The 13,231-nt window shown below is 39.5% G+C and overlaps 1 protein-coding gene across 4 annotated transcripts in view; it reads left to right on the top strand.

Annotated features, from left to right (window-relative positions):
* Positions 1-11,681, top strand: part of LOC115170043 (UDP-N-acetylglucosamine transporter-like) — a 40,010-nt gene extending 28,329 nt beyond the window's left edge. For all 4 annotated transcript variants that reach the window (XM_029726281.1, XM_029726280.1, XM_029726277.1 and 1 more), the window contains 2 exons: positions 9,883-10,016; positions 10,280-11,681. In XM_029726281.1, the coding sequence (XP_029582141.1) occupies positions 9,883-10,016; positions 10,280-10,406 (261 nt within the window). In that variant the 3' untranslated portion in view covers positions 10,407-11,681. The remainder of the gene's footprint in view (positions 1-9,882; positions 10,017-10,279) is intronic.
* Positions 11,682-13,231: the final 1,550 nt, after the last annotated feature.

Below are 13,231 nucleotides of genomic sequence, written 5' to 3'. Positions count from 1 at the left end.
CACCCCCACCCCTCGTCTTACCAGAGGTAGCATCTCTGTTCTGCCGTTGCATGGAAAATCCCGCCGGCTCTATATTGTCTGTTTTCTTCGCTCAGCCACGTCTCGGTGAAACATAAGATGTTACAGTTTTTAATGTCCGATTGGTAGGATAATCTTAATAGTAGGATAATTCAAGGAGAATGGAAAGCATTGGCCCTTTGGCTTCTCAGAAGAATCCCCGATCTGCGTCCCCTTTTCCGGCGTCTTTTCTTCGTGCAAAAGGTGTGGATCTGGGCCTGTTCCAGTGAAAACAGGATATCCTTCTCGGACTCGTTAAAGGAAAAAGTTTCTTCCAGTCCGCGGTGAGTAATCGCTTTTCTGATGTCCAGAAGTTATTTCCGGTCATAAGAGACGGTAGCAGCAACATTATTTACACAATAAGTTAAAAAATAAGTTACACAAAATGCAAAAAAAATACAAAATTGCACAATTGGTTGGGAGAATGTTAAACATCAGCCATGTTCTTTCGGCGCCATCTTTTCAATAGAGCTAGCCTTCAACATATTGTTATATCCTACATATTCTTACCTCTTTGTTTATTGATATCCATTGAATTGTGTCCATTTTATGTTTTAGAAAGAAACAAAAATGACAAGATACATGGTATCATCATAAAACAATATCACTGTAAATCATACATTACCTTAAATTGAGGAAATATTTACATTTTTCAGTTAAGTGCCTGTACCTGCTGTCCTTTCAAATTCAAATCCAAATGTTTCAGTTGGGCTGTTAGGTTCCTGCAAGAACCCCACCAACTAAGGAGGTTCCTTGATGAACCCCACCTCCTATGGGGTTCTTGGAATAACCTTTTGGGGGCCATTTTCAGTGCCGAGAACCCTAAGGTTCTTCAAAGAACTTTGAGTGTAGTGTAGGCTACCTTTGATTTCTTTATATTACAAACTTTTTTTCCTTTGACTGGATGTATTCAGTGCAGTATTAATCCTAACTGTCAATCGTGTATGTAGGTGGCAGGGAAGTCAGGCGCAGGAGAAACCAAATTGGTTAATCTGGAGTATTTATTGAAAAAAACAAACTCAAAACCAAAGTACAAAATAACAATGGGTAACATATACCCGTCGCACACCGATACAAATACACACGTAACATAACATCACAAAACAATCATCAACAAGGACATGAGGGGAAACAGAGGGTTAAATACACAACATGTAATTAATGGGATTGGAAACAGGTGTGTAGGAAGACAAGACAAGACCATTGGAAAATGAAAAACTGATCAGTGATGGCTAGAAGACCGGTGACATCGACCGCCGAGCACCACTCGAGCAAGGAGGGGCATCGACTTCGGCAGAAGTCGTGACACTAACATTGAGCTTATGAATAATGGTATAATATACGCTTCTAACTTAGGCTATAGGCTACATGTTGTCTTTATTGTTCTGTTGCGCAATTACACACTTGGCCTCCCCGCTGCCACGGCTATTCCTCTTAAATCTTGTGGAGTCCCAGGAAAAGAGACTACAAAATGTTGTTGGACACGTATTTCGACTTATTTTCTTTAGTCTACTAATATCCTATTGGAGGGGAGATGCATGCTTGCTCTTGCTTGCTGAATGTAGAATAGGCTACAGCATTTACGGGCGGGAAGTTGGAAAGGAGAAGCCCATATTCTCTTATAGTAGGCCTAGATTAACACCGGGTTACATCATGACAAAATAGGCCTACACCTTATGAGTGGCCTGCTAATGTACCTTTCAGAACCATCTAAACTGTTGAATATAGACACACACTGATCCAAATGGCTGTATAAGCAGCCTTAGACTGTAGGCCTGTGCAGTTATTTTGGCCTGAAACAAAACAGGACATGTGAGCTGTTATTCAAATTAGCCTACATCACTGCAGTTTACAGACTATGGACAATACTTGCATATTCACTTAATAACAATAATTGATTCCTCATTGCACATTTGTAAGTCGCTCTGGATAAGAGCGTCTGCTAAATGACTTAAATGTAATGTAAATGTGTTGTTGTAGCCCAGGTATAGTACTTTTATTGTCTAAAAACGTAGGCTAAGGACTAATCATTAGTGGAGCTTTGCATGCCCGGGGACCACAGAGCGCAACCTGTGGGAACTGACTACAGATCTGCCGTTTTATATGTTCATTTATTTTTCTTGCACGTTGATAGGTAAATATTTAACCTATAGTCTTAATATTTAGCTAGTGAATGGCCTAATATCTAGCTAATATTTAGCTAGTGAATGGCCTAATATCTAGCTAATGTTTAGCTAGTGAATGGCCTAATATCTAGCTAATGTTTAGCTAGTGAATGGCCTAATATCTAGCTAATGTTTAGCTAGTGAATGGCCTAATATCTAGCTAATGTTTAGCTAGTGAATGGCCTAATATTTAGCTAGTGAATGGCCTAATATCTAGCTAATATTTAGCTAGTGAATGGCCTAATATCTAGCTAATATTTAGCTAGTGAATGGCCTAATATCTAGCTAATATTTAGCTAGTGAATGGCCTAATATCTAGCTAATATTTAGCTTCTTACTTTGGCTACACGTCACTAGCCTCTCTTATCCAGCTGTTCCCATGCGCAACAGGCTATAGGCTGCAAGCCTCTCCAAAATAGGCAATTCCTTGTGAAATTCCCAGGGAACGCTATAAGCTACCAAAGCTATTTTTATACTAGGCCTAATAGCCTATTCGGGGGAAAGAATCAGGCTTGCTCTTGCTAGTTGCTGAATGTTAAACAGGCCTACAGCATAGAACATGCATGGCAGGGAAAGTTGAGGAGGGAAAGTGCATTGGTGTGATCACTTATGGCCGGTTATGATAACATTGTTGCACTGATGCATTGCAAATAGTTGCACAGGACATGTAGAGATGAGGACAGTGCAAAAGAAGACACAAAGGAATTGACAACCATTAGAAAAATGGAAATCACTTGCAAACCACTTGAACAATGAGGCAATGACATGCTGTAAAATATGAGCAGACTAAATGGCGTTTGATGTTGAATCACTACATTTAAATTAGAGTTACTATATTATTTTTCATTAGGCCTACATGTACAGATGAAGTCGTAAGTTTACATACACCTCAGCCAAATACATTTAAACTCAGTTTTTCACAATTCCTGACATTTAATCCTGGTAAAATTCCCTGTCTTAGGTCAGTTAGGATCACCACTTTATTTAAGAATGTGAAATGTCAGAATAATAGTAGAGAGAATGATTTATTTCAGCTTGTATTTCTTTCATCACATTCCCAGTGGGTCAGAAGTTTACATACACTCAATTAGTATTTGGTAGCATTGCCTTTCACTTGTTTAACTTGGGTCAAACATTTTGGATAGCCTTCCACAAGCTTCCCACAAAAAGTTGGGTGAATTTTGGCCCATTCCTCCTGACAGAGCTGGTGTAACTGAGTCGGGTTTGTAGGCCTCCTTGCTTGCACACACTTTTTCAGTTCTGCCCAGAAATGTTCTATAGGATTGAGGTCAGGGCTTTGTGATGGCCACTCCAATACCTTGACTTTGTTGTCCTTAAGCCATTTTGCCACAACTTTGGAAGTATGCTTGGGGTCATTGTCCATTTGGAAGACCCATTTGCGACCAAGCTTTAACTTCCTGACTGATGTCTTGAGATGTTGCTTCAATATATCCACATAATTTTCCATCCTTCATGATGCCATCTATTTTGTGAAGTACACCAGTCCCTCCTGCAGCAAAGCACCCCCACAATATGATGCTGCCACCCCCATGCTTCACGGTTGGGATGGTGTTCTTCGGCTTGCAAGCCTCCCCCTTTTTCCTCCAAACATAATGATGGTCATTATAGCCAAACAGTTCTATTTTTGTTTCATCAGACCAGAGGACATTTCTCCAAAAAGTATGATCTTTGTCCCCATGTGCAGTTCCAAACTGTCTGGCTTTTTTTATGGCGGTTTTGGAGAAGTGTCTTCTTCCTTGCTGAGTGGCCTTTCAGGTTATGTCGATATTGTCACGCGGAATGACGCTGGAGAGACAAAGCAGGTACGGGGAGTAAACATTTAATAAACAACTGACATAGACGAGACAGGAACAGCGTCAGAAACAAATACAAAGACAAAAACAATCAATGCAGCAGCAGGGTACAGAGCTAGGGAACTGACAATTATAGGGGAGGAAATAAACTGGTGATGAATGAGTCCAGGTGAGTCCAATATCGCTGATGCAAGTGAGGGAGGGCAGGTGTGAGTAATGGATGGCAGGAGCGTGTAATGCAGGGTAATCTGGCGCCCTCAAGCGCCAGAGGAAGGGAAGAGCGGGAGCAGACGTGACAGATATAGGACTCGTTTTACTATGGATATAGATCCTACCTGTTTCCTCTAGCATCTTCACAAGGTCCTTTGCTGTTGTTCTGGGATTGATTTGCACTTTTTGCACCAAAGTACGTTCATCTCTATGAGACCGAACGTGTCTCCTGCCCTGAGCGGTGTGACGGCTGCGTGGTCCCATGGTGTTTATACTTGCGTACTATTGTTTGTACAGATGAACGTGGAACCTTCAGAGGTTTGGAAATTGCTCCCAAGGATGAACCAGACTTGTGGAGGTCTACGTTTCTTTTCTGAGGTCTTGGCTGATTTCTTTTGATTTTCCCATGATGTCAAGCAAAGAGGCACTGAGTTTGAAGGTAGGCCTTGAAATACATCCACAGATATACCTCCAATTGACTCAAATGATGTCAATTAGCCTATCAGAAGCTTCTAAAGCCATGCCATAATTTTATGGAATTTTCCAAGCTGTTTAAAGGCACAGTCAACTTAGTGTATATAAACTTCTGACCCACTGGAATTGTGGTACAGTGAATTATAAGTGAAATAATCTGTCTGTAAACAATTGTTGGAAAAATTACTTGTGTCATGCACAAAGTAGATGTCCTAACCGACTTGCCAAAACTATAGTTTGTTAACAAGAAATTTGTGGAGTGGTTGAAAAAGGAGTTTTAATGACTCCAACCTAAGTGTAGGTAAACTTCCGACTTCAACTGTACATTGAAGTAGCCTATTATCTGCAGTGGTCACTATGACAATGAAAACACCATGAAAACACTGAATGGTCACTCTGAACCAGTAGCCTATCTGTGCATTAGAGACCTCATAAACAATGTTCCCTCTAAACTGTGCAGGTGCACACACAGAAGAAATATTAGCCTGTGCAGAGAAGCATGAGATTGAACTTCACAGCTTTCCACTTTAGTTAACACTGTCAACGTTTCAATCTACTGTGGGAATTGCCAATGTTAGCCACTTTCACTGAAACATCCCGAAACATAACAAACTGTGCACATGATTTTCTTGTAGACACAACGCACTGGAGTAGGATTCTATTGCATTGAAACTAACTACTCAGCCCCTACTCTACAGACCAGTGCAGCAAAACCAATCAGAGCCAAATAGACCATTGCCATTTATGGATCTGTGCCATTTTCTTTGAACTGGACTGTGTTTACCGCATGAGTGGTTGCGAGTAGATGCACATGTTTTGAGATCAGAGCAAGAACTGCATGTAGTCATGTGTGCACATTTGTTCATATTTGTTGCTAGTAAGTGAGTTATTAGCCCAGTTATTGCTCATTTCCAGTCAGCAATGGGGGAGTGGCTGCTTCCTACAGGAGCACAAAATGTGTGCATTTCTAGCCATCTTTGAAAAGTGAGTCAGGTAAAGAAAAAATAAATCTGTCTTAAAGGGGCAGTGTTGTATTTTGAAACAGGCTTGAATAATTTAAGTAGCCAATAGGCATTATTTGCCTGATTCTCTGTAATAATGGTATGGAAATAATAATGAATTTCATTTTGTAAAGTGATTTCTTGCATCAAAACATCACATTGTTAGTCACCTTGTCTGAAGGACAAGTGGATAAACAAGTTAATGTCTGTCATGTTCTCTTTCTTCAAATTCCCTGTCATATATGAGCCAAGGCGCAGCGTGCCGGTAATTCCACATCTTTATTTGAAGAAAACCGAACCAAAACAATAAACAGGTAAACAGCAAGAAACGTAATGCAACTGTGGCGTGTACACGCAGAAATAATAATAAACCACAAACACAGGTGGGGAAAAGGCTGCCTAAGTATGATTCCCAATCAGAGACAACAAATGACAGCTGCCTCTGATTGGAAACCATACTCGGCCAATAAAGAAAAAACAACATAGACGTACAACACATAGAATGCCCACCCCATGTCACACCCTGACCTAACCAAACAGAGAAAAACGACTCTCTCAGGTCAGGGTGTGACAATGTCAAACCCTGCATATTTTTTCCAAAAGTCTCACGGAATGTAGGCCGACATTGAACACCACAAATTGGCTGCTACTGTATGCTGAAAAATAGAACATCTATTTCCATGTTAAAATGTTATGGGATGCATTTTCTCCATTGTTTTTGATGGTAGGTCACTCTGGTAGTCCTACATTATGATAAAATTGCCACAGAGGCCTACTTGGCCACTGTTATAACTGTAACTTAAAGCGGCTACAGCCTCAGTGTTCACAGTAAGCGTGCACCAAAAGTTGCACAGAATTTTCACATCGTTCAAGTTTGCATTCAGCAGACCCTACATTTGCTCAGTGCCGAAATAAATGTGGGAACATTACTCATGAATAGTCATGTGTCACCACCTTATTACTAGGCAGCCTGCAGTAGGATGCTTTAATCAGTTGATTGACAGGTGTAGGACTGTAGAACGATAAATGGTAAACTTTCCTCTAGTGTGGATGCTCACCAAAATGTTATAGTTATGTTGCCTATAGTTTATCATTCTAGTTATTGTTAGACTTATTTGCTTGGTGGATGGCCCGGGCCTGAGTTAACCTCTACCACAACACAACTAACGTTATTATCACAACAGAACTACTAGTAGGTCTAACTAACGTTATTATCACAACAGAACTACTAGTAGGTCTAACTAACGTTATTATCACAACAGAACTACTAGTAGGTCTAGCTAACGTTATTATCACAACAGAACTACTAGTAGGTCTAGCTAACGTTATTATCTCAACAGAACTAACCTACTAGTAGGTCTAACTAACGTTATTATCACAACAGAACTACTAGTAGGTCTAGCTAACGTTATTATCACAACAGAACTACTAGTAGGTCTAGCTAACGTTATTATCTCAACAGAACTAACCTACTAGTAGGTCTAACTAACGTTATTATCACAACAGAACTACTAGTAGGTCTAACTAACGTTATTATCTCAACAGAACTAGCCTACTAGTAGGTCTAACTAACGTTATTATCACAACAGAACTAGCCTACTAGTAGGTCTAACTAACGTTATTATCTCAACAGAACTACTAGTAGGTCTAACTAACGTTATTATCACAACAGAACTAGCCTACTAGTAGGTCTAACTAACGTTATTATCTCAACAGAACTACTAGTAGGTCTAACATTATTATCTCAACAGAACTACTAGTAGGTGTAACTAACATTATTATCTCAACAGAACTACTAGTAGGTGTAACTAACATTATTATCACAACAGAACTACTAGTAGGTCTAACTAACGTTATTATCTCAACAGAACTAGACTACTAGTAGGTCTAACTAATGTTATTATCACAACAGAACTACCAATAGGTCTAACTAACGTTATTATCTCAACAGAACTAGACTACTAGTAGGTCTAACTAACGTTATTATCACAACAGAACTAGCCTACTAGTAGGTCTAACTAACGTTATTATCACAACAGAACTACTAGTAGGTGTAACTAACGTTATTATCACAACAGAACTACTAGTAGGTCTAGCTAACGTTATTATCACAACAGAACTAGCCTATTAGTAGGTTTAACTAACGTTATTATCACAACAGAACTACTAGTAGGTCTAGCTAGCATTATTATCACAACAGAACTACTAGTAGGTCTAGCTAGCATTATTATCACAACAGAACTACTAGTAGGTCTAGCTAGCGTTATTATCACAACAGAACTACTAGTAGGTCTAGCTAACGTTATTATCACAACAGAACTACTAGTAGGTCTAGCTAACGTTATTATCACAACAGAACTACTAGTAGGTCTAGCTAACGTTATTATCACAACAGAACTACTAGTAGGTCTAGCTAACGTTATTATCACAACAGAACTACTAGTAGGTCTAGCTAACGTTATTATCACAACAGAACTACTAGTAGGTCTAGCTAACGTTATTATCACAACAGAACTACTAGTAGGTCTAGCTAACGTTATTATCACAACAGAACTACTAGTAGGTCTAGCTAGCGTTATTATCACAACAGAACTACTAGTAGGTCTAGCTAGCGTTATTATCACAACAGAACTACTAGTAGGTCTAGCTAGCATTATTATCACAACAGAACTACTAGTAGGTCTAGCTAGCGTTATTATCACAACAGAACTACTAGTAGGTCTAGCTAGCGTTATTATCACAACAGAACTACTAGTAGGTCTAGCTAGCGTTATTATCACAACAGAACTACTAGTAGGTCTAGCTAGCGTTATTATCACAACAGAACTACTAGTAGGTCTAGCTAACGTTATTATCACAACAGAACTACTAGTAGGTCTAGCTAACGTTATTATCACAACAGAACTACTAGTAGGTCTAGCTAACGTTATTATCACAACAGAACTACTAGTAGGTCTAGCTAGCGTTATTATCACAACAGAACTACTAGTAGGTCTAGCTAACGTTGTTATCACAACAGAACTACTAGTAGGTCTAGCTAGCGTTATTATCACAACAGAACTACTAGTAGGTCTAGCTAGCGTTATTATCACAACAGAACTACTAGTAGGTCTAGCTAGCGTTATTATCACAACAGAACTACTAGTAGGTCTAGCTAGCGTTATTATCACAACAGAACTACTAGTAGGTCTAGCTAGCGTTATTATCACAACAGAACTACTAGTAGGTCTAGCTAACGTTATTATCACAACAGAACTACTAGTAGGTCTAGCTAACGTTATTATCACAACAGAACTACTAGTAGGTCTAACTAACGTTATTATCACAACAGAACTACTAGTAGGTCTAGCTAACGTTATTATCACAACAGAACTACTAGTAGGTCTAGCTAACGTTATTATCACAACAGAACTACTAGTAGGTCTAGCTAACGTTATTATCACAACAGAACTATTAGTAGGTCTAGCTAACGTTATTATCACAACAGAACTACTAGTAGGTCTAGCTAACATTATTATCACAACAGAACTACTAGTAGGTCTAGCTAACATTATTATCACAACAGAACTACTAGTAGGTCTAGCTAGCGTTATTATCACAACAGAACTACTAGTAGGTCTAGCTAGAATTATTATCACAACAGAACTACTAGTAGGTCTAGCTAACGTTATTATCACAACAGAACTACTAGTAGGTCTAGCTAGCGTTATTATCACAACAGAACTACTAGTAGGTCTAGCTAACGTTATTATCACAACAGAACTACTAGTAGGTCTAGCTAACGTTATTATCACAACAGAACTACTAGTAGGTCTAGCTAGCGTTATTATCACAACAGAACTACTAGTAGGTCTAACTAGCATTAGCGAACTTGAATTAAATAAATATAAAATTACACCTGCACTTGTATACTTGAGTTGTATACTCTATAAATTGACTCCTTCAAATAATTTACTCTGACAAGTTTGCCACCCTCACTCTGCACTTCAATTGTTTGGCTGTGTCCATAGCAACGTTCAAAAATGAGGTGTACCCCCCTGTGTGTGAGGTGTATACTTTTGTTTCAAAGTAGATTTGTTTAAGGCTACCAAGAAACACTGATTTAGCCCACTGCAGTAAAGGGTTAAATCCATGTCCTCTCTGTGTTGCTTGTGTTTCCAGGCTCTGGGCGGGTTGGTCATAGCAGCAGTCATTAAGTATGCAGACAACATCCTGAAGGGGTTTTCCACCTCACTCTCCATCATCCTGTCAACACTCATATCCTACTTCTGTTTGGAGGACTTCAACCCCACCAGGTACACATACGCACACACACACACACACTTTGATAAATCATCTGGCCAGGTCCATTTTGGATAAAAGGTTCTTAATCTCAACAGATTTCCTGATAAAATACAGAAGGGAATACGAAAAGAGAGCTGAATTAATATGAGAATTGAATATAAATGTTCTGTCTATAACTCTTAACAACCTCTGATCTTTCTCTCTCTCTCTCTCTCTCTGTCTCTCTCTGTCTCTCTCTGTCTCTCTCTGTCTCTCTCTGTCTCTCTCTCCCTAGTGTGTTCTTCCTAGGAGCAGTGCTGGTCATTGCTGCCACCTTCCTGTATGGCTATGAGGCTGAGGCCTGCCACCAGCCACAGCAGAGTCTAGACTGGAGACCCACCACCAGCCACAGCAGAGTCTAGACTGGAGACCCACCACCAGCCATAGCAGAGTCTAGACTGGAGACCCACCACCAGCCATAGCAGAGTCTAGACTGGAGACCCACCACCAGCCATAGCAGAGTCTAGACTGGAGACCCACCACCAGCCATAGCAGAGTCTAGACTGGAGACCCACCACCAGCCATAGCAGAGTCTAGACTGGAGACCCACCACCAGCCATAGCAGAGTCTAGACTGGAGACCCACCACCAGCCATAGCAGAGTCTAGACTGGAGACCCACCACCAGCCATAGCAGAGTCTAGACTGGAGACCCACCACCAGCCATAGCAGAGTCTAGATTGGAGACCCACCACCACAGCCCTTGAACCCCAAAGAAGAGACACACAGGGAAAGAGGGCAAGATGGAGAGAGGAATAGGTTGCTGAGGAGGACGAGGTTCACTTACTCAGGAGGAGCACAACTTCTGGATAAAGAGTGTAGACAGAAGTAGCCCTGCGATGTTTAGCGCACACAATAGATAGGAGTCGCCTGAAACGGAATGACTGAGACCGCCAACACAGACTGGGTTTTGTTTGTCCAATCAAGATGGAGGGCAACATCCGACAATGACTATTTAGCATTTACTAAGCTTTTTATTGAAATTCAAAGTGATTTATGTTGCATGGGGCTAAAAATGGTACAATGCTCTCACCATAGTGACTCCATCAAGTTTGACTCGAACAGGCTCATGAATGTGAATTCTTCACAGTTAACACACACACACACACACACACACACACCCTTACAGGCCCATTCATGGAGCTGAAGCTGTTACGATACCTATGAAGGGTTATGCTCACCTTTGATCTTTCATCTCAGGGGTGATCATGGAGCCAAACTCACCAAAACATTGGAATCATGGGAAAACAGGGACGTTACAGGTATCAACAAAAATGTATTTATGAATCCAATAATTCACTGACAACGTTAGTTTGAGATAAATATTTGATTTGTATATATTTTATCATGTATTTATGTATTTGGGGAATAAGGGAGTAGGGGAAAGACAGTTTGTAGTATGAATGTATTTTGGGGTACTGACGGTCAATAAGACCAAGGGCATTCAAATGAATTGAATGCCTCACATGTTACAAAGCCCCTCCTCATTTGTTTTTGAGTGCCAGCTCTACCTAGTGGGAGTGTTGGGCCATAGCACATTTACTGCAGAGGGGAGGGGTTGAGACGAATGACTAAAGATGCTGGATGTCTTTTTATTGGGGACAAGGAGGAAAAGGATTAAAGGAAGGAATGCTTTGAACTTGCTGATCATTTCCGGACATTCAGATCCAAAGAATTGCACATCCAGTTGCTGATGTTTGTATGCAAAAATTGCCTTTCATGCAACAACAGAAATTAATAATTAGTGATCAAATGTGAAATATGGGTCTAAACAGATGTTTTGTATTGAAAAAGCCTGTATGTATGTATGTATGTATGTATGTATGTATGTATGTATGTATGTATGTATGTATGTATGTATGTATGTATGTATGTATGTATGTATGTATGTATGTATGTATGTATGTATGTATGTATGTATGTATGTATGTATGTATGTATGTATGTATGTATGTATGTATGTATGTATGTATGTATGTATGTATGTATGTATGTATGTATGTATGTATGTATGTATGTATGTATGTATGTATGTATGTATGTATGTATGTATGTATGTATGTATGTATGTATGTATGTATGTATGTATGTATGTATGTATGTATGTATGTATGTATGTATGTATGTATGTATGTATGTATGTATGTATGTATGTATGTATGTATGTATGTATGTATGTATGTATGTATGCCTGCCTAGATGAAACAACACACATATACGTACGTACGTATGAGGAATAAGTCAAGGGTTATGAATACTTCCTGAAGGCACATATGCGAGTGTATATACACACTCCAATATTGATTCAGCTCAGAGGCACTCCCTATAGTTAGATTAGGTGGTGTTAGTTTACAAGATTTATTTTATTATTATTATACATACGTACGTACGTATGTATATGTGTGTTGTTTCATCTAGGTATGAAATCACAAAGCAGGATTTATTGATGAGCAAAGAGGTAATAAATTGTCTGATGTTTCACAACAACTGGGTCATATCGGGCACCAAACGGAACAAAACAGGCTAAAGACAGGGTGTGACTGCCCGAATTTTTGTGTTGCAAAGCATCCTGCTACGTTGTGCCCTAATGAAGGCGACCCTGGTTCCTGCTTCCTATGGTGTCGAGTTTAGACAAACCAAAACAGTCTCTATAACAACAGATCACTGAATATGTTTGGTGCCTAGTCAGAGGTGCATAAGCTGTGTTCATATATAATCTATTTTAATTTCTTTGAGTATCTAACATGGAAATAGCTTCCATCTTACCCAAGAATGACAATTGTGAATGTGGCTGGAAAAGATTCAGTTTAATCAATGAACGGCAGCCATTTTGGGGAAATGACGAAAGCCATCATTGTGAAAAATACCTCCACCCTGTGTTTCCTAATCATTTATCCACCTACAGTACCAGTCAAAAGTTTGGACACACCTACTCATTCAAGGGTTTTTCTTTATTTTACTATTTTCTACATTGTAGAATAATAGTGAAGACATCAAAACTATGAAATAACACATATGGAATCATGTAGTTAGTAAAAAAGTGTGATACAAATCAAAATATATTTTATATTCTTCAAAGTAGCCACCCTTTGCCTTGATGACAGCTTTGCATTATCTTGGCATTCTCTCAACCAGCTTCATGAGGTAGTCACCTGGAATGCATTTCAATTAACAGGTGTGCCATGTTAA

This window comes from Salmo trutta, chromosome 31 (assembly GCF_901001165.1).
Source record: "Salmo trutta chromosome 31, fSalTru1.1, whole genome shotgun sequence".
Classification (NCBI taxonomy): Eukaryota; Metazoa; Chordata; class Actinopteri; order Salmoniformes; family Salmonidae; genus Salmo; species Salmo trutta.
Note: the sequence above shows the minus strand (reverse complement) of the source record. Positions and strands in the feature narration are given on the sequence as shown.